At 51.2% G+C, this 20356-nt stretch overlaps 8 protein-coding genes across 8 annotated transcripts; 4 read left to right on the top strand and 4 right to left on the bottom strand.

Moving 5' to 3' along the window:
- Positions 1 to 212: 212 nt before the first annotated feature.
- HD553DRAFT_316347 (major facilitator superfamily domain-containing protein) lies at positions 213 to 3049 on the top strand. The gene is made up of 8 exons (XM_046180612.1): positions 213 to 959; positions 1063 to 1292; positions 1377 to 1680; positions 1755 to 1855; positions 1941 to 2058; positions 2138 to 2221; positions 2305 to 2523; positions 2612 to 3049. The coding sequence occupies exons 1-8, from the start codon at positions 616 to 618 to the stop codon at positions 2835 to 2837; spliced, it is 1626 nt and encodes a 541-aa protein (XP_046034251.1). The 5' UTR covers positions 213 to 615; the 3' UTR covers positions 2838 to 3049.
- Positions 3050 to 3070: 21 nt separating this feature from the next.
- Positions 3071 to 4639, top strand: HD553DRAFT_105568 (uncharacterized protein). Its single transcript, XM_046176402.1, has 2 exons — positions 3071 to 4247; positions 4326 to 4639. Exons 1-2 carry the CDS (start codon positions 3171 to 3173, stop codon positions 4521 to 4523), a joined length of 1275 nt encoding a protein of 424 aa, XP_046034250.1. The 5' UTR covers positions 3071 to 3170; the 3' UTR covers positions 4524 to 4639.
- Positions 4640 to 5164: 525 nt separating this feature from the next.
- HD553DRAFT_360985 (uncharacterized protein) lies at positions 5165 to 6374 on the bottom strand (the record flags this gene model as incomplete). The annotated part of the gene is made up of 5 exons (XM_046183967.1): positions 5165 to 5321; positions 5386 to 5890; positions 5958 to 6059; positions 6139 to 6144; positions 6309 to 6374. The coding sequence occupies 5 exons, from the start codon at positions 6372 to 6374 to the stop codon at positions 5287 to 5289; spliced, it is 714 nt and encodes a 237-aa protein (XP_046034249.1). The 3' UTR covers positions 5165 to 5286.
- Positions 6375 to 7415: 1041 nt separating this feature from the next.
- HD553DRAFT_325769 (uncharacterized protein) lies at positions 7416 to 8405 on the bottom strand (the record flags this gene model as incomplete). Its single annotated transcript, XM_046181649.1, has 2 exons — positions 7416 to 7940; positions 8340 to 8405. 2 exons carry the CDS (start codon positions 8403 to 8405, stop codon positions 7416 to 7418), a joined length of 591 nt encoding a protein of 196 aa, XP_046034248.1.
- A 1135-nt stretch (positions 8406 to 9540) lies between these two features.
- On the top strand, positions 9541 to 10809 carry HD553DRAFT_316342 (pre-mRNA splicing factor). Its single transcript, XM_046180611.1, has 5 exons — positions 9541 to 9557; positions 9644 to 9742; positions 9852 to 10018; positions 10120 to 10173; positions 10325 to 10809. The coding sequence occupies exons 2-5, from the start codon at positions 9662 to 9664 to the stop codon at positions 10392 to 10394; spliced, it is 372 nt and encodes a 123-aa protein (XP_046034247.1). The 5' UTR covers positions 9541 to 9557; positions 9644 to 9661; the 3' UTR covers positions 10395 to 10809.
- Positions 10810 to 11950: 1141 nt separating this feature from the next.
- On the bottom strand, positions 11951 to 13978 carry HD553DRAFT_325767 (uncharacterized protein; the record flags this gene model as incomplete). Its single annotated transcript, XM_046181648.1, has 7 exons — positions 11951 to 12138; positions 12174 to 12255; positions 12375 to 12395; positions 12457 to 12549; positions 13079 to 13501; positions 13813 to 13833; positions 13901 to 13978. 7 exons carry the CDS (start codon positions 13976 to 13978, stop codon positions 11951 to 11953), a joined length of 906 nt encoding a protein of 301 aa, XP_046034246.1.
- A 919-nt stretch (positions 13979 to 14897) lies between these two features.
- HD553DRAFT_287671 (poly(a)+ rna export protein) lies at positions 14898 to 17064 on the bottom strand. Its single transcript, XM_046178286.1, has 8 exons — positions 16917 to 17064; positions 16742 to 16830; positions 16603 to 16655; positions 16293 to 16514; positions 15917 to 16167; positions 15668 to 15824; positions 15337 to 15577; positions 14898 to 15245 (listed from the first exon to the last, which is right to left on the bottom strand). Exons 1-8 carry the CDS (start codon positions 16924 to 16926, stop codon positions 15228 to 15230), a joined length of 1041 nt encoding a protein of 346 aa, XP_046034245.1. The 5' UTR covers positions 16927 to 17064; the 3' UTR covers positions 14898 to 15227.
- Positions 17065 to 17295: 231 nt separating this feature from the next.
- On the top strand, positions 17296 to 19877 carry HD553DRAFT_325764 (Di-sulfide bridge nucleocytoplasmic transport domain-containing protein; the record flags this gene model as incomplete). The annotated part of the gene is made up of 8 exons (XM_046181647.1): positions 17296 to 17413; positions 17523 to 17965; positions 18285 to 18562; positions 18665 to 18780; positions 18876 to 18954; positions 19079 to 19211; positions 19327 to 19585; positions 19756 to 19877. 8 exons carry the CDS (start codon positions 17296 to 17298, stop codon positions 19875 to 19877), a joined length of 1548 nt encoding a protein of 515 aa, XP_046034244.1.
- Positions 19878 to 20356: the final 479 nt, after the last annotated feature.

Raw genomic sequence — 20356 nt, 5'->3', positions numbered from 1 at the left:
GACCTGCTACACGAAACACGAGACTGATTTCGAGATCCGAATGGCGTTTCAAGATCCCACACGCGCTGCATGCATCTCGGCCGAGTCGGGCGAGTTTCACCGGTCTGACCTACCCGTTCGATCACGTGATTTCCAAGTATTTGCCCCGCGCCGGTCAACGCCGTGCCTTTCGGCAACGAGTGGGGGTCTTCCGATACAAATTTGGATGTCATCAACCTATTTTACCATTCTCTCTTCAAAATCTCCTGAATACTCAACTAATAGTAGTGGCTGTGCTGGCATTGAGTCATCTACCGTCCACCTCGAACGATCGCACCGAAAGAGTTACTCTACGCAGAGCGGGGAGGATCGAAGATTACGCGTGATCTCATCATAATTCCATAACTCTGGCAGAAAGGAGAAGAGGATCTAGGAGTTCGGCATTGAACTCGAAATATACGTGCAGCGTGCACACAGGTTATAGATCTATAGATCTTATAGGACTATAGAAGAATATAATACAGGTCTTCGAAGACCTGAGGACATAGAGGATACCGCATCAAATCTACGCATCTACGCAGAGTGGTACACAACCGAAACAACCACGGAACCTATACGAGCGAACTCCGCAACAAAATGTCATTATCAGAAAAGAGCACATCAAGCTCACCCACCCGTCAACCTTACTCGGACAACACCCCTCTTCCTGTCACACCAGTCCCTTACAACTCGGAGGAGACGCATTCCGTCACTCTCTCCGATGCAGAAAGAACGATTCGCAGTTCTAGCGTGGATGCGGAAAGAGCGGGGACTGAGACTTTGGGAGAAGCCGTCGGAGGAGGAGGAGAAGAGAAGAAGATGGACATGGACCCGAATGAATGCAGGTTTGAAGGGGAGGATGATCCGGATGATCCACTGAATATACCGTTTTGGAAGAAGTGGGTTGCGGTCATCACCGTGGGGACGGGGGCGATCTGTGTGTGAGTATCGATTGTGGTTTACCCCTATCGTCTTCCATCCTCAAGAAACCGAACGATCATACTGAAACGTATCTATTGGTTGACGTTGATCGATTGACAACAGTACATGTACATCCTCGATGGCCTCCTCGACGTACGCCGGTATAGAACGGGAATTCGGGATAAGTCAAGAAGTAGCCATCCTCTCCGTCAGCCTGTTCGTGCTCGGTCTAGGATCAGGACCACTCTTGCTAGGACCCGTCAGCGAGTTCGTAGGGAGGAGAAAGGTCTATCTGGCTAGTTATCTGGTGTTTTTGTTGTTCAATATACCGGTTGCTTTGGCGAATAATATCGGTGAGTCTCCAGATTGGGATTCGCGCAGTATCGTACCAGAGTGGATTGCGAAGCTGAACATCCCGGATGACGACGATGATACAGCGGTCCACCTGATCTTCAGGTTCATAACCGGATTCGCCGGCTCAGCCTTCCTCTCCATCTCCGGCGGTACCGTCAGCGACATGTTCATCAACTCCGAAGTCGGCCCCCCGATGGCGTTCATCGCCTTTTGTCCTTTCAGCGGACCTGTCTTGGGGCCGTTGATAGCGGGGTTTATCAACCAGAACACGTATTGGAGGTGGACTTACTACTTGGTGCTCATCTGGGCGGGGGTGGAGTTGCTGTTAGTTTGGTTCTTCGTACCGGAGAGTTATCTGCCGCAGGTATTGAGGCTTAAAGCTAAGAGGTGAGTTTCCACCATGTCAGGGTCATCGTGTAGGTGTGGAAATTGAAGCTGATGATCCGTATTGTTTGTGTCAGGGAGCGAAAAGCGCAAAACAACCCGGAGATCTACGCACCGATCGAGAAGAGCAACAAGAGTTTCTTACAAGCCGTCGCTATCAGCTGCAAGACTCCCTTCAGTAAGCCAAGCGCCACAAGATTATCTGGCATTGATGCTATTATGGTTGAAATCGCCTAGCTAACGGCAAATGATGCTGCGAACAGAGATCATGGCGACTGAGATGATGGCTCTCCTCCTTAGCTTATGGACCGCCTTACTGCTGGGCATCTTGTACCTGTTCTTCAACGCTATCCCGTTGGTCTTCAGGGGGAACCACGGATTGTGAGTCAATCTTCTATCTAGGTTTGGTCGAGGTGCACGTTGCGAACACGAGCTAATCGCAATGGACCGGTGGTTGTAGCTCGTTACAGCAAAGCGGGTTGGCTTTCCTCGGCATCGGATTAGGACAGGTTATCGCTGCGGCCTCGACACCGTTCTGGAGCCGGTAAGTCCCACTCCCACTATGTTGACTCGCGGTCACCTCGAGCTGACATCACACTATATGAACGTTTTGTCAACGAAACCCAGGGTCTACCAAAAGGAATCCGCTAAAAACGGTGGAAAAGCCCCTCCGGAAGCCCGACTGTTGATGGGCATGGCTGGGGCGCTGGTCACCCCGATAGGCATGTTCATCTTTACGTTTACCACGTACAAGTCGGTACCCTGGATCATACCCATCTTGGGAACGGTGTTTTTCGGGATGGGGATCGTATGGGTGTTTACGAGCGTTTTTACGTATCTTGTCGAGTGAGTTCCGACCGTCGGGTGGATATTGGTAGAAAAGACGCTTGGAGGACGACGGTGCTGATATGGAATCCATCTGTTACTGCTGCAGCGCATATCGACCGGTCTCAGCGAGCGCCATGGCTTGCAACTCTGCCCTCCGATCTTCGTTCGCCGCAGGATTCCCGCTGTTCTCCAACCAGATGTATCACCGACTAGGGACGGTCGGCGCATCAGGGTTGTTGGCTGGGTTGACGGTGTTGATGGTACCGCTGCCGTTCGTGTTTTACCGGATCGGGGCTAGGGTAAGGAGTAAGAGCAAGTTCGGGAGCGCCTAAGAAGGGGTTACAGGAAGGGACATTCTTCTGTTCTTGAGCGAGGGATGTATAGCAGCATATAGGGTAGTCACGTAATCATTGCATAGAATAGCACTTGTAGATCGATACAACAGGTAACGGGACATGAATATGACCGTTGAGCTAGGTCGTTATAGTTGTGGTTGTCACCGCCAGACTAGCATCATCACAGTCCACGCTCAAAGTCGCTCACGATCCCCGCACGCGCGCTCATCAGCGTCGATCAAGGGTCATCCTTATTGAATCTGATCAGGATCAGCTAGACATATCGTCGTCTTCGACATCCAAGACACCGTCTACAAGGTCGAAGCGAACATGTCATGGTCTACGCCCAAATTGCCAGCCTCGGAATCCCGCAAAGGCCTCCTCTCATCGCCCAAGACGCTCTTCGGCACCCCGTCCACGGTGAACAATCAAGGTCAATCTCCCGAAGTCGATCATCATCACGACCGGATGGGCAGTTTCGGACTCGGTCAGGGTGACACGGACGAGGCGGGGAGACGGTCCAGTGTGGGGAGGTCGAAGTTTAGCACGTTTGCTAGTACCAAACGATCGTTCCCGGATCACGAGAACGATTATCCTAGGGAAGATGATACAGACCTCGATAGGGATCAGGTACTGCAACCTGACTATGGACGGGCGAAACATATCAGCTCGATGTTCCAGACGAACCCTATGCTCAACCTGTATTCGGACGATCAGGCGAATGCGACGGCAGCCGGAAGGGCGCCTTTCGATTCGCCTAGTTCTCCACCGCACGTATCTGGGGGTATAGGTCAAACACCTCGACCGGGCGTAGCTACAGGTGCAGGTGGGCTGGGGGAAGAAGACGAGATCGACCTCCGACCTCCTCCGAGCGTACATGATCCTTATGTCGCTTCCCAGAAAGCTAGCATGGAACAACTTCGAAGACGGTTAGAGGCCGAAAGGACTGCGGCGGCGACTTCGACTTTACCTCGACAGGGTCCGGATGGAGAGGTCGAGGTCGAGGTGGAGATGAACTCGTCGATCGCCATGCAGGAACAACTGGCCAAGATCTTTGATCTGCAGATGCAGTTGGCGGATATGCATGGGGCGATGGAGGGGATCAACGAAGTCGTGCGGGATGAGCATGAGCATGAGGACGAGGACGAGGAGAAACCGAAGGATGAGGGGAAAGAGACGGGGAAAAGTCAAGCGCCGGAGCAGAAGGATTTGAGCAAATCGCCGAAAGTCTCGGTCGATTCCCCTAAGAAAAAGGCTGGACAAGCTGCCTTGTCGCCTAAATCGGCCAGAAAGGAGCTGGGCGGTGACAAGAGCAAGGGAGACGATAAAGAGGAATTGGGCGATGCTGAAGCGGTCGATCAACCTGGAGTCAAGAGGGAAAAACAGATCGGGGATATCGTCACCAAGGCAAGCCCCAAGTCTCTCCACCTTTCCCTCGTAACCTGCCGCCTGACCGCCGTTTCTCCTTTTTCATCACTCGAACAGCTATCAGACCTCTCCGCCCTCTTACACCAGTTCCACTCGATGCCGCATCCTAACCTCGATTCCGCCTTCCCTCCATCACCAGCTTCGGCCAACTCGGGGACTTTCAAGCAGAACTTTAATGATTTGCAGGAGGCTACTAAGGCGAGTGGGCGGTCGCAGGCGGGGAGGGTGAGGGAGAGGGCGCAGGGGGCTGCTTAGCCTTTCGGAATCTCTTTGCCGTCTGGAAAGAGTGGATCTGGGAAGCGCCTATGCGAGCGAAGCCTCACTGTGCTGAGGACGCTTCGACGGCCAGATGATAGGTCGTCCCGCATCGCTCATTGACGAGAACGGCTCACACAACCCGCATCGCTCGAACAATCTCGATCCACATCGGTTCACCACTCCTCATCGCGGGACATATGCCTCATCACCAACAATTACCACTGCGACCTAGCGAGATGTCACACCTAGGAAGATCGCTAGGTTGAACGCCCTCAGGATAATCGAGGGTGAAGCCATGCGATTGTCGGACACGCAGATCGAGTCGATCCAGGTTGGATTCAATCTCCCGTTCTGATCAGACAAGTCAGCCGGCAGATGCTGTTCGATAAAGGACGGGGAGTGACGCCCTGCTAACGGATGCCGATGACATCGACGGACAAACGCTCTTGTATAGCTTGTCAGCATGCATGAGCTGATACCTGCATATGTGCGTCGCCACCGCTGTAGTTTCAGCATATCGTAATGAGTAGCATACCGTTGCACTTGTTAACGAATGGCGCAACCGGTCATGGAGTCACCTGCCAACTCCGCAGATGCGCTTGACAAGACGAACCAGATCGTACGGTGCACGTCTGCTTGTCTTGAACCCTATCATCTATGTATCGATCCATGAAATTTACAACATACAGCAGACATTTCCGATCCGATAATATCCAAACTGTCCACTTCTCACTGGTCTTGGTCGAGTTCATCATCAAGTTCACGCACCGCCAGATTGTTGGTCTTGTTCCCAAGCTACACGCCGAAACGTTACGAATCAGTACAGTATGACGGTCTACATGAAGACCTGCATACTCACCCTTCACAATCCGCATCTCGTATTCTGGGAGCATGTCGCGAAGGACAGCTCGGCGTTTCTTGTGCCCATGGGCTTGGGCCCAGGATTCTGCCTCACCTGTATCGATCAACTCTGCAGCCAGTCTCTTGAGTATCTCCTCCTTGCCAAGCTCAGATCTTCCGTAATCATAGTATTTCCTCCGTATCGACGAAGCTGTCTTAGATAAACCGACCCTAACAGCCTCCGGAAGGGCTTTCTTGAAGAGCTCCAACATGTCTTGTAACAACTCGGAAGTAGGATCGCCGCGAGACTTCTGCTCTGTCCAACGTGCGGCCAGCTTTTCCACCTCTTGTACATGCCCTCGGCAAGTCTCAAAAACAAGATCGAGTATGAACAAGGTATCCCAGGTGCCGAGGACCTTCTTGTTCGCGAACAAAGTTCCAGTATCAAGCTTGGTTGTCACGGTCAACAGCCACTGGTTGACCATATCCGCGATCGATAGCGCTAGTACCTCACCTTTCCTGGCCTGGTAAACTCAACAGTAGTATATGAGGCCACAGAGAGCGAAAGAACTTTTTTGTTCCCCCACATACCGTTCGTTTGGACTCCTCCAGCGCCACCGAGATGGCATTGGTTGAGTTCATCCCGTATTCAGATTCGATGACAGTATTGACAACCTCGGTTCCAGAATTGCTCTAGGAAAGATACATTATATGCCAAGCAAAGTCTATCATCACGTGTGACATCTGGTCAGAGATCAGATACATAGCTTACCAGGGTCTATGATATTGAGTAATGTATAAGAGAATGTCAGTATCGATAAGCGGACACAAAATCTACTATAGGACGAATCTACTTCGGGGTCGTCGAGAAAAGATCTCTTTGCCAACAAGCGAATTGGCTGATCAGCGGCTTTGTTCTGTATGTACAGCAACATCACATACCAGTAGGGTCCCATCGGGTCCGCCGCTGATGATGCTAGATAAGTCGGATAAGTCGGATGGTGACATTCTGTTCTTTCTTGCGCGCTTGCGATTGTTGCGAACACGGGCGCAAAGAGGGATCTGATGACTGTAAGATCAGTTGGAACGATACTCGATGCTCGAGATGAATTACTGCTAAACAGATTCGCAACCTGACTTTTTCCTCTTCTCCAGAAAACAATATCCCTGCTATATATACATGATAGAAGCCCACTAGTCAGCCGATACCACGACTTAAGAACCATAGGGGCTAACTACAAAGGAGCACAGATCGCCCGACTGCGATCATGGTGGCACGCTAGAGGGAATACTCGTACACGACCAGGCTAGCGTTACAGTGGTTTTACAAGAATGTTGTCCTCCCTATTTTGCCATTGCCTACGAATGGAGACGGGCAGCAGCACATAGAAGGGGAGCTGTGGATCATGAGTGAACAAAGGATGTTGTGGTTCCGGACGTCACCGGGTACAGGCTCGGCTGTCGACGACATGGTTCCATTGCGCGACAATTGAGAACCACATTCGTGCACGTGATCGGCTAGGAAGCGAAACGAAAGAACCAGGTTTGTATCAGCCCTGAGTCGTGTCTCTTGGACGAGATCATGCCTCCGTCAGCTGACTTCGAGATAGAGCTACCAACGGGAAGCCTCGTCTTATAGACATCCTGTATCAAACCCGATTAGCGCGAGTCTGCTGAGGCGTCTTTCCTGGACGAGGCGCAATCGTGTATGTGAAATCTTGACCATCGTAACCATCCAGATTGTCAAGGGACAATGAAGGACCGCGCAGATCGGCTCAACATGAAAGAATATCATTTACAAGGCGTTGATCAGGAGACAGGTCTTGCTCTTACATGTAACGTGCACAAGGTCTTAATAGATCGTCGTGCTGTCTGTCCCTCTCATTCAATCTTGGTCCGAAGGTTAGTGTAGTTTGCCGCACCCTCTCTCCTCTTCATATTTCGATTTCGGAGGCTAACGCTAGGACGGTAGGAATCGATTGTCTTGACTACCACAACGGTATTTGAAAACTTGAATGACATCGCCTCGAGAGTTATGTAAGTCGCGAATTACCTGACAACGCGGGCGAGCTCATCCACTTCAACATCGAGGGCGCGCTCCTCAACCTCCAGGGCACGCTTCCTGACAAGGGTAATGCGATCCTCAAAATCTTTCTGTCCCATCCATTCTTTCTCGTGTTCAACGACGTCGTCGCGTAACGCCTTGAGAAAGTGGCCTGTGTCGACCGTCAAGTACCTGTTTGGGTTGCGCTTGTTACGATCGATGCTTTCGCGTTTCCTCTTCTTCCAGAATTCGGCAACAGCCTTCTTCACACCTTTCTCGATGGTATCAGGGATAACCTGCCCCAGAAGATCCATCAGCTTCTTCGTTCTTTCAGCGTCAGGTGGAGAGTCTTCGCAGACGACGTTCTCCCATTGACATATCAGGTCTTCGACTTCTCCCCGCATACGCTTGAAAGCTTGCATGATCAATTCCGCTCGGAAAATGGCGCTCATGTTCGAGAATGTTTCGTGCTCGGTGAGTCTTAACATCTTTGCTAGATCTCCCATCTTCCCAAGTTCTTCTCTGACATGCTACAGGGAGAGGTAATCATAGCTATCAGCTGATGACCCGTTTTTGCGTGACCCAGCTTGCAACGACTTGCTAATTCCGAATAGTCACCATAGAGCGCCGAAAATATGTCTTCGGCGGTCAAATTATCCTCCTCCTCCGCATAACTTGCCGCCCTGGATATTCCGGTAGTCAATGCTGTCTGCAATGAGAATGGACTCAATCAAGGCCTCGATCAGAACCGAACAAAGTCAAGGAGACCTACGATGGTCTATTATCGAAACACGTTCATATCAATGCTACCGAGATAAAGATGAGAGCATACAAGGTTGACTCTGGAAAGAACATACTTCTTCGTCTGCCTATAACCCCTAACCCACTTGTAATCGATTTCGACTTGAGTGAACAGTAGAAGAACATACCCAGATAGTGCTCGCGGACTGAATAGCACCGGAGTAAAGAATGCTGTATCGTTGTTGTCGATCCATCATCGATTTCCGCTGCTTTGGAATGAAGGTGTCCGACAATGGAATAAATAGGTAAGCCTGTCTGAAAGCCAGCGCACCGAACAAACAGTTATCAAGGCTCGGAAACGAAGTATCCTAATAGCTTGTGCCCGGCTCCTCCTGATCTTCTCACAGTCTGAATTCTTATATACTTGGAGTGTACTTGTAAGCCGTATCGTCGGCTAAAATCTGAAGTCCAACGACACCGGCGTGACGAATTGACAAAGGATCTCGGATGGTATCATAGGGGTGAATGGGTACGTTGGGGAAGACAGAGATATAACTCGCCGTGTGGTATTACATCGATGTCTTAAACCACCACGGCATATCCCGATGATAGCCGAATACTACTGATCAAAGGACACGATCGTCTGGCTCCACCATGTTTCCATCTTTATCTCTAGGTCCGGGCTATACCGATTGGCTTGGGTCACTTTAATTCGGATCATTCGATCACTCAAACCGAAACGGGATCAAGTATGACCTTGAGCTAGCCATCCACTGAAGCTGATCACAATTCGAGAAATGAGTTGTCGATGTCAAACCTGACCGTTAGCGCGGGTCCATCGAGGCGTCGCCCGTGATGAGGCGTAACTGTGCGTCTAGAATCTCGACTATCGCCAGTCATCATATGCAGACAGCGAGACAAAGCTGAAAAGGTAGAGGGTACATTCTAGATCATGACTTCCGTATCCCCGTGGCTGTCAGACGCTTTGGACAGGTGAAAAGACGGTATTTCGATGCCCTTCTTATCAGGGTCTAACGGAAGTATGTTTCGGAAGTATATTGGTATGGGCTGACGATGTGAAGGCCGACTGTTTCGGACGTCGTACTTCAGTAGCTAGCTAGACATGGCCCTGAACGCTGGGTCATAGAGAACTTCCATAGCTCTATAGGTATGTCTGTGGTTCTGATGCAGTAGTCGCTGGGGGTGAAACCCGTTGTATGAGTTGAAGAGTGGTACTTCTGAACTTCTACAATCTCGTTGACGCGCGAATATTTTCGGCTTCAGCCATTTCTGTAGACGTTGAGTGACATCGGTTGACGAGATCAAGCTCGATGATGATGATGATATCGTGACAACCTTGTACGACTTGGTCTTTACCTCGAAGTACGACCAACAGCCTCAACCTAGCAAGTACGATCTCGCTTATAATCTAGTCTCAGCGGCCCGAGTGTGACCTAATCGACCTCGCCCTTTCTCACGTCCCTTATTACAGAACTTCTCTCTCGCAACAATGGCCAACCTCGGGGTGCCCGTCAAGTTGCTGCACGAGAGCGTGGGACATGTTGTCACCGTCGAGCTGAAGACTGGGCAGGTGAGTCGATAATACAGCATTACGAATTCTCTATACGGAGGCATCGGAGACGGGTCATGCAAGTACTGACGCAATTACGCGGTGCTCTGAATCTGGGTTATGTTTGTAGTTGTACCGAGGAAGCTTGATCGAAGCCGAAGACACCCTCAACATCTCTCTCCGGGATATCACCGTCACGGGCCGGGACGGACGAGTCTCTCAGCTCGAACAGGTGTACATTCGAGGATCGATGGTCAGGTTCTTCATCGTACCTGATATGCTGGCGAATGCACCTATGTGAGTCGCGTTTGCTAGATCTCCTTTCTCCGAGCTAGGGCTACGAGGATATCGGTAGTCGCTGGTTACTGATATTACCTTCTCGTTCTGTTTGTTTGTAGGTTCAAGCGAGTCGGACCGAATGCTATGCGAGGAAAGGGTATCGGTACAGCTCGGTAAGTACCTCTTCCCCTTCTCACCTCCACTTCCTTGCCTTTTCTCCTTCCTCCTTCCCTTTCACCCTTGTGAATATCGTATCGATCATACTCTGGGTGGCTGACTCAATAACTCGTATCCCATCTTTCCTGTTGTATCGCCCGATTGTAGTGGTCGAGCCACTATCGCCAGGGCTACGGCACGACGAGGAGCGCCGAGGTCGCAGGGTGTACGACGATGATCGGGTCAAATAGGGCTGTTCGGGTTGGACAGGATGGAGATGGGAAGCAGGGAAAGAGGAAGGCAGGATTTTGCGTTTGACTATACGGCGCAGAACGAGCATGGGGATGCAAAAAAGAGGAGGTGGAAAGACGCAGGAGGGTTAGAGAGAAACGGGAAGGGGGACGGACGGTCTATCGAGTCTTCGCTATACTCGGCGAAAGAGCCTCCGGATGAGACCACGAGAAGCGGGTCGGCGGGCCAGGGCCTGGTCTCTGATCAGAGACCGTACCCCACTCGTCATTAGTTGTGTGATTTGAAAATATATGTGTGTTTTTCTCGGGCGTGGGTATTTCATTTCGATTGATACGGATCTTTCGGAAGGGGTCTTCTTGGTGTTTCAGGTCTAGCTTGAGAACCTCGGTATGGATTGGCAGACTCTGCTGATGGAAGCATTCTCGGAGTAGTTCAAATCAGGTCTCTAACCCAGGTCCCGCCTGTCTGGGGTACGAAGCATGCATCTTCGTACTTCTGCATACTGAAACACCGGTCCAGCGGGTTTCGCCATTTTCGCGTAAACAAGAGCTTTCCGAATCAAGTAATGCAAGGAACGAACCACCCGCACATTCAATTCTCTTTGTGGCGAGAAAGAGTCAGTCGCCTTACACGCCGCATGTGCATAGACAGCTTAATCCCGCAGACAAGCATCAACCACAACCTGTTACGTCGCTCACCAATCACTTGCTCCAATTACAAGCAGATCTGCCTTTTGATGGCATTAGCTCAAGCGCTTGATGATGTGGACTGCATGAAATTCAGCAAAACGCTCGGCCGCTTCTCAGATAGGCTGGGGTTCCTCACTTCGATAGGGCCTCTTTAAAAGTCATAAGAATCCTAAAAGAAGCGGGGTTAAGAGAACTACGTGTTTTTGGAGAGAACTCGAGGGCAACAATGACAAACCGTGGCGCACACGCTCGCTTGACTGTTCGGTATGGCCGTGTTCGGGGATTGCTGCAGCCGTTTTCGTGATATTTGGTACGGAATGGATCAAACGATTGTTTGTTTATACGGTTAGAAACGAGAATACATGTTGTCCATTTTCTCAAGCGATCGCACTCGCTTCAGTCATCGCCTCTTTCCAACTCTGTGACTTCGTTTGGGAGCTGGCTGGGCTGTAATGTGTCATTTGAAAGTGAGCATTGTCATCCGCTCTGAAAGGAATGGGTAAATACGTACCCTTGTGATTCTTCTTCACATGATCTCTTAGGAAATAATTCACCTTCGTCTTCCGGCCCTTCTTGTCTAAACAAGTCCAGGCAGTCCAATGATCTCGATCTTGATAATGTGCCACCATTTCTGAGATGATATTGGCGGAGAACAATTCCAAGTCGTCATCTTAGAGCACTTCGCCGACTATTTGTTGCACACCTTTCTTGATGGTGTCTGGTATAGCTTTGAGAAACAGGTTCTCAAGAGCCTCGTTTATTTCTTCAGGAAATGCCTTAAATGTATCGGAGTCTGGAACAGTCTTGAGCAATGCCTCCACTACATGTCCAAACTCTCGGCAACTTTGAGCGATCAGTTCCACCACAAACAAGTCGTGGATCGTCTCATAGCTACTCTCCAGCGGACGATGAGGGAGAAGCCGGTAATCCACGTTGAACAGCCATTGTCGAATCCTTCGCGTGGTGGCAGCGAGGTGGCCCTATGCAACGATAACATTGCATTCGTCTGGACAAGCCTCAAGCACATAACCGAGAGCGAACCTACGTATCCTTGATCCTCCAGGCGTAATTTTTACCTGTCGCGCCCGCCGTCACTGCTTCGGTAAGGATACTCCGAATCGTATTCTGCTTGGGAAGTACATCAATCGACACGAAAATCTATGCGTCAGGTGCCATGTCATCCAGGGACCTACAGAGGACTAAAGGGATGTGTTATGAGATCACTACATATCAGGACCAGCAAGGGTTGACTGGGTGAATCGCGGAACAAGACTTACGTCTTCGCTCTCGAACGATCCCTAATTTCGCCGAGCGAATTTTATGAGATTTGATATTCGACTCTGTCGTATAGAGACTCACCAGACCGCTTGTTGCTACGATCGAGCTCGACATGAGTGCCGTGCTATTGGTGTCTGCCTGATCCATCTTGCTTCGTTGATCGCGTGCTGAAACCTAGTATGAGGCGCGGAAAAGGTATGAATACTCTTCCCGCGGGTGACGCCGCCTTGCTTTTCGCGGCGAGGCAGGCCTATCTATATAGCTTACGGGGCATCATATACCCCCAGCCGGCTCACCACCTTGACGAAGTCCGGGGACAGATGCGTATAAAAGGAACGCGAATCACATCATTGTGGAGCGGCACAAGAGGGAGAGCCAGGAAGCATGGTGATATACTCTTGTTTCATCCAGCCTCTGCTTATGCGCCGTGAACACGCCGATGATATCTCTTCTTCCATAGAGCAATCTGATAGATCAATTTAGGAGATATATGGTTCGATACACAGAAGATAAAGTTACAATGTCCGTCAATCACAGGCGCATAGGTGAACATGGCTTGAGATGCTCTGCCTATCAGCTTCGACAACCTATACTCTGGGTTGCTGGCTTTAGCGAAGAGAATTCATATACTATCGTAGTGCTTGAAGAGAAGGACGACACTTACGCAGAAAGCTCAAGAATCCTCTTTCCATGACCGTCTCACTTCGATCAAAACTTGCTCGCGTTCAGATTGATTCTTTCTGGAAGTCCAGGCCCCCCAATGCTCTCTCTCTTGGAAGTGTGCCTGCAGCTTGCGGATGTCCTCGTTCGCGAGACGCCTGTATGAATTCTTCACTCTGCGAGCAGTGTCTTCAATGCTGACCTTGATAGCTTCCGGCATAGCCTTCAAGAACAGATGTACAACCAAAAGTTTGTTTCTGTTGTCTTCGAACCCTATCGATCTCGGCAGGGTTTCATGCAACCTGATAACCTCGCGCCCTAGCAGTCCACACGTCACATTGGCCAGTTCCAGAGCGAACAAGTTGCTCAATTGAGCAAGCTCAGCACCTTTGGCATTCTTGAATTGGCTGACCGCAGCCAACCATTCGAAAACTTTCGTCATGATGACCATTGTTGCTTCCAAACGCTAAAGAGGCGAACTGAAAGTCAGAACGCGCATGCTTATCGATGTTCCACCACCCCAACTTGCATCATCTTGTCTGTTCCTGCTGAAGGCCTTCCAGATTGATCCTGTACGCTCATCGCCCCTACTGTACGGATCAGTAACATTACTCCGGATTTTGCTCTGCAATCGACAAACCGCTCGATGTCAGAATCGCATGGGAAATTCACCATACCATTCCTGACGTACCAATTCCTGTTGATCAAGAAGCAATGTTGCATCGCGACTTCGGTAACAAGCGATTATCGTCGTAATTGCGACGAAAGTCAACTCACCTCGCTGTTCTCAAAGTATGACTAGCCGTGACGAAGTCAATCAATCTCATTGGGCAAGCGCGATCTGGAAAACGCATCTAAAACTTACCAAAACATCTGTGTCCCGCTCCGTGAATACGCTGAATACCGTCTCATCAATGCTGGGAATGTCGTCTTGCTGAGACATTTTGTTTCTTGGTAAGTATGAGCTGCGGCAATCGAATCGACTGGTGTTTGCGAAAGGCTTGTATGTGGATTGAGGTTGAGTGAGGTGTTTCGTGCTGATGTACTGTGCTGTAAGCGGGACGTAGGGCTTTCGATTATCCTCGATTATCGTCCTGCTCCTGAGTATATATACCACGCTGGAGACGTAAGTTGACGAGATCTTGCAGGATCAGCAATGAAAGGAAAGTACTCTGTATAGTCACAGCCACACTTTGAGGCCCTGGGACATGTCCACGAGTAGCACGAAGAAGCATGGCACGCTGAGTAGGTCAGATGACCCCTGTGTATCATCCTTCAGGGCCTCTTCCTTTGTCTTGGAGGGGCAGCTGGCTACCACGTAGCAAGCGAGAACTAGCGTCGTCTGCCGTTAGCTCGACGTCGATGGTCGTGACGTAGCGGCTATGGAAGGGTACTTTCGGGATATGTTATTGCGCAACCAACCGAATCCTCTGTCGCTTCAATCCACGGGTGACAGTCCGGCTGTGCAGAACCCCTATCGGTGCTATGGATACCCTGTTGAGAGTAGCGTGACGATACAGCCCAGGCGCCTTCACATTTCAGTCACAACCCTGTCTGTCCTAGTCAGTCTTTCGACAGGGAACAACCTAGGGCTCGATTAAGGTAGTCCATTATAGACCGCACTATCAAACTTGTCTATTTCAAACAGCCGGAGAGCACAGCACGAGTATGCGCGTGTTGCCTGCTGTTCTGGAGACGTAGTGAGTTATCCTGATTCCAAAACCGACTGACATAGCCAGTTCCTCAGCAGTGTCACTTCATCACGCTCCGGTATACAATCCTCCCGCTCGAGAACAGGTACGTCTCAGTCGTCGTGGGGCTCGATAGAATTCAGACAGGGCTCGGCGTCAATATGATACGTACGGAAAACCTGAAACAACACTGCATTGCTTCCGCGACTGGCCGTGACGAACGTAATTCGACCCAAAATCTGAGCCATATGGTTGGCGATATGTACGACTACGTCACCATCGCCAGGATATCCGCATGCGATTAGAGCAGCGAACCTACGCCTATCCGTAGATTTAAACATCAATTGCCCGTGTCATAGCCGTCGAAGTGCCCAGGTATGAGGCCAAGATGACAAGCGCGACCACCGATATCGTTATTATGGCTCATATTTAACAAGTCATCCTCATGCTTATCTAGTACGAGGTTACCATCGCCTGCATATCCTCGTGGAACCCCCTCGACTATGCTTTAGGTTTCGGCTACAAGCAGAATCACCAAAAGTCTTATTAGCGGTCCATCTCCCGACGTGCGATACAGCCACAACCCAAGCTCGACAGGCCAAGAGCTCACCTTGCAATCATCCATGACGGTCGTCTTGATCTGGACCGCGATCCTCGTCCTCTCCTCCGGCTGCGGCACCCCATTATCGTGCTCATAACTCGACCCGATGGCCAGGTACCTGCCATCAGGCGAGAAGGCCAAGCAAGAGATCTCGTTGGCGAAGCCCGTGTACTGCTTCATACGTTTCTTGCCGACGTGGTCCCAGATCGAGACAGTCTTGTCGGATCCACCCGAGGCGAAGGTGTTGTGGCTACGAGGTCCGAGAAAAGGACGAAGATCGGTTTCTATCAGCTCCGACATCGTGCCTCCCTCGTCATATCCGCCTTGTTTTCAGACTCACGTCGGATGATAAGCCAAAGCGTTGATTGGATAGACACAGTCCACGTCGTCTACCGTCGCACGGTGACACCTGAACGCGTATCGTTGTGCCTGGGTGGCGTCCGAGGTATCAAAGTATTCTACGGCGATCCTTCCTTCGATCGAGCCCGACGCCCAGCCTAGAGAACGCCGATGATCAGATTGGCTTGTTCTTTCCGGTTGTAGGCGCGAGATGACAGGAGATGATCCTGATGTTGGACACTAGACTCACCCTGCCCATCGGCCATGACAGCCACGCTCCTAGTCATAAACTTCAAAGCGCTCTCCCGTTCCTGCTGCGGCTTCCCCAACCCCCCTTGGCCTGAGCTCAGGTTGCGCTTGAGCTCGTCGATGTCGAGGTTGTAGACGAAGACTTTACGGTTGGCCATCGAGACGATCAGAGTACGGGTTGTAGGGGCGTAGGCTAGGGAGTAGATCTTGGTTGGGAGGGTTAGGGATTCTTTTAGCGGGGTTGGGGCGGACCTGAGGATGAGAAAGACAAGAGAGCGCACATGATCGAGCGCAGAAGGCAGAACGGGTGTTAGCCCTACGTTAACTGTAGTCTGGATATCGAGAAAAACAATTCCCTGGAAGGAAGCCGGACTCACGGATCCCAAACCCTTAAAACCCCATCCCATCCTCCGGTAAAGACCAACCCATCGTCCACGACCGCCATACAAGAGATCGCCTCGTCCGACTTCCCTACCACCCTCTCTTGTCCCCTCTCAAAATCCCATTGTCGCAAACGTTTGTCTAGGCCGGCGGTATAGGCTAGAACCGGGTTTGTAGGGGAGAAGGAGGCTGCGAGGATGGCTGCTGGGGTCGGGTGGCTGTGACGATGAGAATTAAAAGCCACGCAACGAACAGGGTCAGTCTTTGCTGTGCGATATCGAGCGGAGTGAGAGGCTGGAGACTGACGTGGTAGGCGGTTTCACCTCGCCGAGATTCGTCACATCGTGTACGTCTACTTGCTGTAACACAGAACCCCGTTCAGAGGTCGCCATCAGCTCTCCCGTTTCACGACCGCTAATCCCGATATGAGAGAACCTGGACTCACCCCACTCCAACTGGCTACTAAGAGCCTACTTCCATCGCAAGACCAAGACAAGGCCGAGATTCCGTCCGTCGGGGGTTGTAGTTGGATATCTGTGCAGTGAGATCGCCAACGGGATGAAGTCAGTTCAAGGCCGTTTTTCTAGCTATTTTCGCGGGAAGATGACAGCGGGACTGACCTGTCGACATGATGACCTCTAGCTGCGTATGTTTGAGTTGGATCGAGCTGTCATCTAAGAGGAAGAGCCGAGGGATTGACCATATTCAGCACATCGACCTCAAGGGTATCACCAGGTCGACCCTTGCAAGATCTGGGTTCGCGACGAGTCTCCGGTCAAAATGTTGTCGATGGACGATCTCGCAAACAAACAAACAACAAACACTCAACCTAGGGGGATGTATCTGAACCATCACTCAGGTCGAGGTATTCACACCTGTCGAGCTACCTTGGACCACCTAGATCCGATTCCTGACGAAGATCCTTTCTCTCTGCCGAAAAAAGGGCTCGAAAACACCCACTGCGGCCTTTAAGACAAGCTTCACAATCCACCAGCCAACATGCCCAGACTAGGTTGGGGTACGGGCAAGGATGACGATCGAGGTCGGTCGGCTCCCATGCAAGGGGTCGAGTATGAACGACCTATGGATCCGGGTCCGTTTCAGGTTCCTAACAAACGTGAGTGTTTTGTCGCAGTCAAAGTTGAGATACGATCTGGGCTAGGGGATACTGATTGTATCTACATCTTGGCATGTTTCTGCTGTCGCTCATTGTGCCCGTCCTACAGGCCAACACGTAGAAGACCCTACAGGCCAGACATCTTATATCCCCAACCCCTTCTCATCTTCCCGGCCTAATCACCTCGCACCCGGTCCGTTACTCTTCTCCTCCGCCGCACCGCCTTCATCATCTTCAGCTGGGTTTTCCCGGTGGTCAGCTCAAAATAACGACAACAAACACAATAACTCGTCTCAGGGTGGCGCAGAGACTGTGGATGTGGATATGAACGCTGGGGACGAAAACGTCGACCCGAACTCAGACTCAAACGTGGGAAGGAAGGGGCAAACGCAGGTGGAATTGGAGGATGTGGAGATGTACAGCGATTCTCCACTCAAGTCCAAGGTTCAGCCATGCAACTCAGGATCTCCGGAGGGCGGTCCGAATACCGATTCGACTTCATCCGCAGCTTCAGCTCCGGCCTCGGTGCTCAGGCCCATCTCACTGAACGGGGTGAAGAAGGAATTGAAGAGACGGTTGAAGGATCATGGGATCTCGTCCAATTCGGGTTCAGGAGCGGGTTCGGGGGCTGGGGCCGGGGCTTTGGTCTTGAGAGAGACGGACGAGGATAGAGAGGAGGAGGAGGAGTTTGATGGGGATGAGACGTTCGATGTGAGTGTTCGGATGACCTTGTCTCATTGAAATAGCTATCAGGGAGCGCTGACTTTACCTGATCCTTGTTTTTTCGCTCTGAACTCCGTCAATCCGCATCGCCCGCCGTTCTTATCGAATTTCATCTCGCCCGTCTCGTATTCTTCCCACTGTCTGACAGAGCGAAACATCCACCCAACCCCCGACCCCGACAATCACCCGCCGCCGCCTCCAATCTCGACGACACCAGAATCAAAACCAGAAGTCCGGATTATCCGCTTCACATCTCCCCACCTCCCCGGACTCTCAATCTCAGCCGATCAACCAGTATACGTTGAATATGTACCATGCGCCTGGACAGTCCATGGGTATGGGCATGGGCATGGGGATGAACGGGCCGGGTGGGGAGGCAAGAGGAAAGAGTTGGGTGGACGCCGAGTTGCCTTATGTCTTTATCGGGTGAGCGTCTCTCTGACAGCTTAGAACTCGGCTTTGTTTCGCGCACTGGCATTGGCTAATCGAGAGGATGTTGTTGCCACGCTACGATCTTTTGGGGAGCAGATACGTGCAATTCGTATTCAACGCCTCGTTGACGCTCATGATCCTCACCGCGCTCTTCTGGTTCTTGTGGACGATCTGGGGGGATGTGAAAGACCTTCGAGGGGTTTATTCTACCGGTGAGCTCCAGTCCTTCTTTGAATTCGACTCTCATAGAACTATGTGGCTGACTGAGGGATGGTGTTGGTGTTCTGGCGTGGGTTTCCATCGATAGAGATCTTGCAAGAGATTAGTACGTGTACGAACATGTACCTCGTCAATCGGTGTGAACCTTCTACGAGGATCCCAGCCATGTAAGCTTCCGCACTCGCAGTCCAGTCCAGCCTGATCGCCCTCTAATGAATTATCCTTATCTTAACAACCACATTTCGCGCTGCATCATACGACCTGATAACCGCCGCCAACCACACCACGCAGGGAATCGGCCTGTCAAGAATGGGAACACTGTATGAACCGCGATCCGTCGGTCGTTAGCTTTACCAAGGTCGGAGCCGAGGTCGTCGCGGGTGTCGTCGGGGGGTTCGTAGATGCGTTGAGTTGGAGGAGTCTGGTCAGTCCCTGCCTTTAATTCCTTTTTATTCCAAGAGAGCAGGAAAAGCAAAAGAAAGACGGCTGACGTGAGACTTTACGGTTTGACGGTTATGATTCCGTTTGGGGACGGGCAGATGGCGTTGTTCGGGCTGTTCCCGCTCATGATCATCCTGACCAACTCTACCCTCCTGAACGTACGGAAGAAACACCAACCACCTGCAGGATCTGGATATCCTCATCCTCACCAGCATCACCCGCAACAGACTGGACCTTCAGGGTATGCTCCGATAGGACAAGCTCAACAGTTACATCCGGGTTATGTACCCCAGCAGGCGCAGTTTCATTGGCCACCGCCTGTTATGGGTCCGGCGCCGGGACAGGGGCAGGGGAAAGGTGGGGAGGCTGGGTTTGGGTCGTAGGATTAGGAGTGGATGAGGTCCTTTTGGGTTCATCGAGCGGATGAGACGAGACGCGAGGGAGGACTCGTCACATATTTACCTGTTTTCTCACTCGCGGAAAATCATTGCATACAACTTCATCACACGCGTTCTTCCTGTTTTTAGCATGTTTCACTGTCCCTCTTGTATCCATCACTATACACATGTTACTTTCCCCTTCTGTCGACTGCGAACAAGAGACGATCGATCGAATGTCCAATGCCCCCCATCGAGAACCTTCTCGCTAGTCAACTTTTGGGCGTGTGACGCGTGAGAAAGCACTTTTATCGAATCGAAAATCGGATCCGCGAGCGAGTTGCCTCTGAGACTGCGTGTTGTCATCATCATCATCATCGTCGAGACATCAGAAGGAGGAACGACCATCATACCACCATTACCTGTCGTATCTTGGTAAACGTCTCGCAAATACTCGGTGAGGCACTACTTCAAGGTGAGTTCTGGTGCATCGTTGCGATCTTTTCCCGTTATCCCGAGACGAGCCGGTCCTCGGAAGGGAGGTAGGAAGGCAGACGGCTGCTCGTCCGAGGACCTCCGGACGGTTTGGGAGAGGCAAACAGGTATCGGGTGGTGAAGATCAGACGGCTGACTGTTCTTCACTCTATCTCTCACATTGAATATGGATTTGTATGGACCTCGAATCGTTCGGAATCGGTGTGGACACTACGCAACTCGTCATCGGAATACGTCCTCGGGATCTTATTGTTCA

The sequence above is a fragment of the Filobasidium floriforme genome, assembly GCF_021052385.1.
Source record: "Filobasidium floriforme strain CBS 6241 chromosome Unknown HD553scaffold_20, whole genome shotgun sequence".
NCBI classification, from domain to species: Eukaryota; Fungi; Basidiomycota; class Tremellomycetes; order Filobasidiales; family Filobasidiaceae; genus Filobasidium; species Filobasidium floriforme.
Note: the sequence above shows the minus strand (reverse complement) of the source record. Positions and strands in the feature narration are given on the sequence as shown.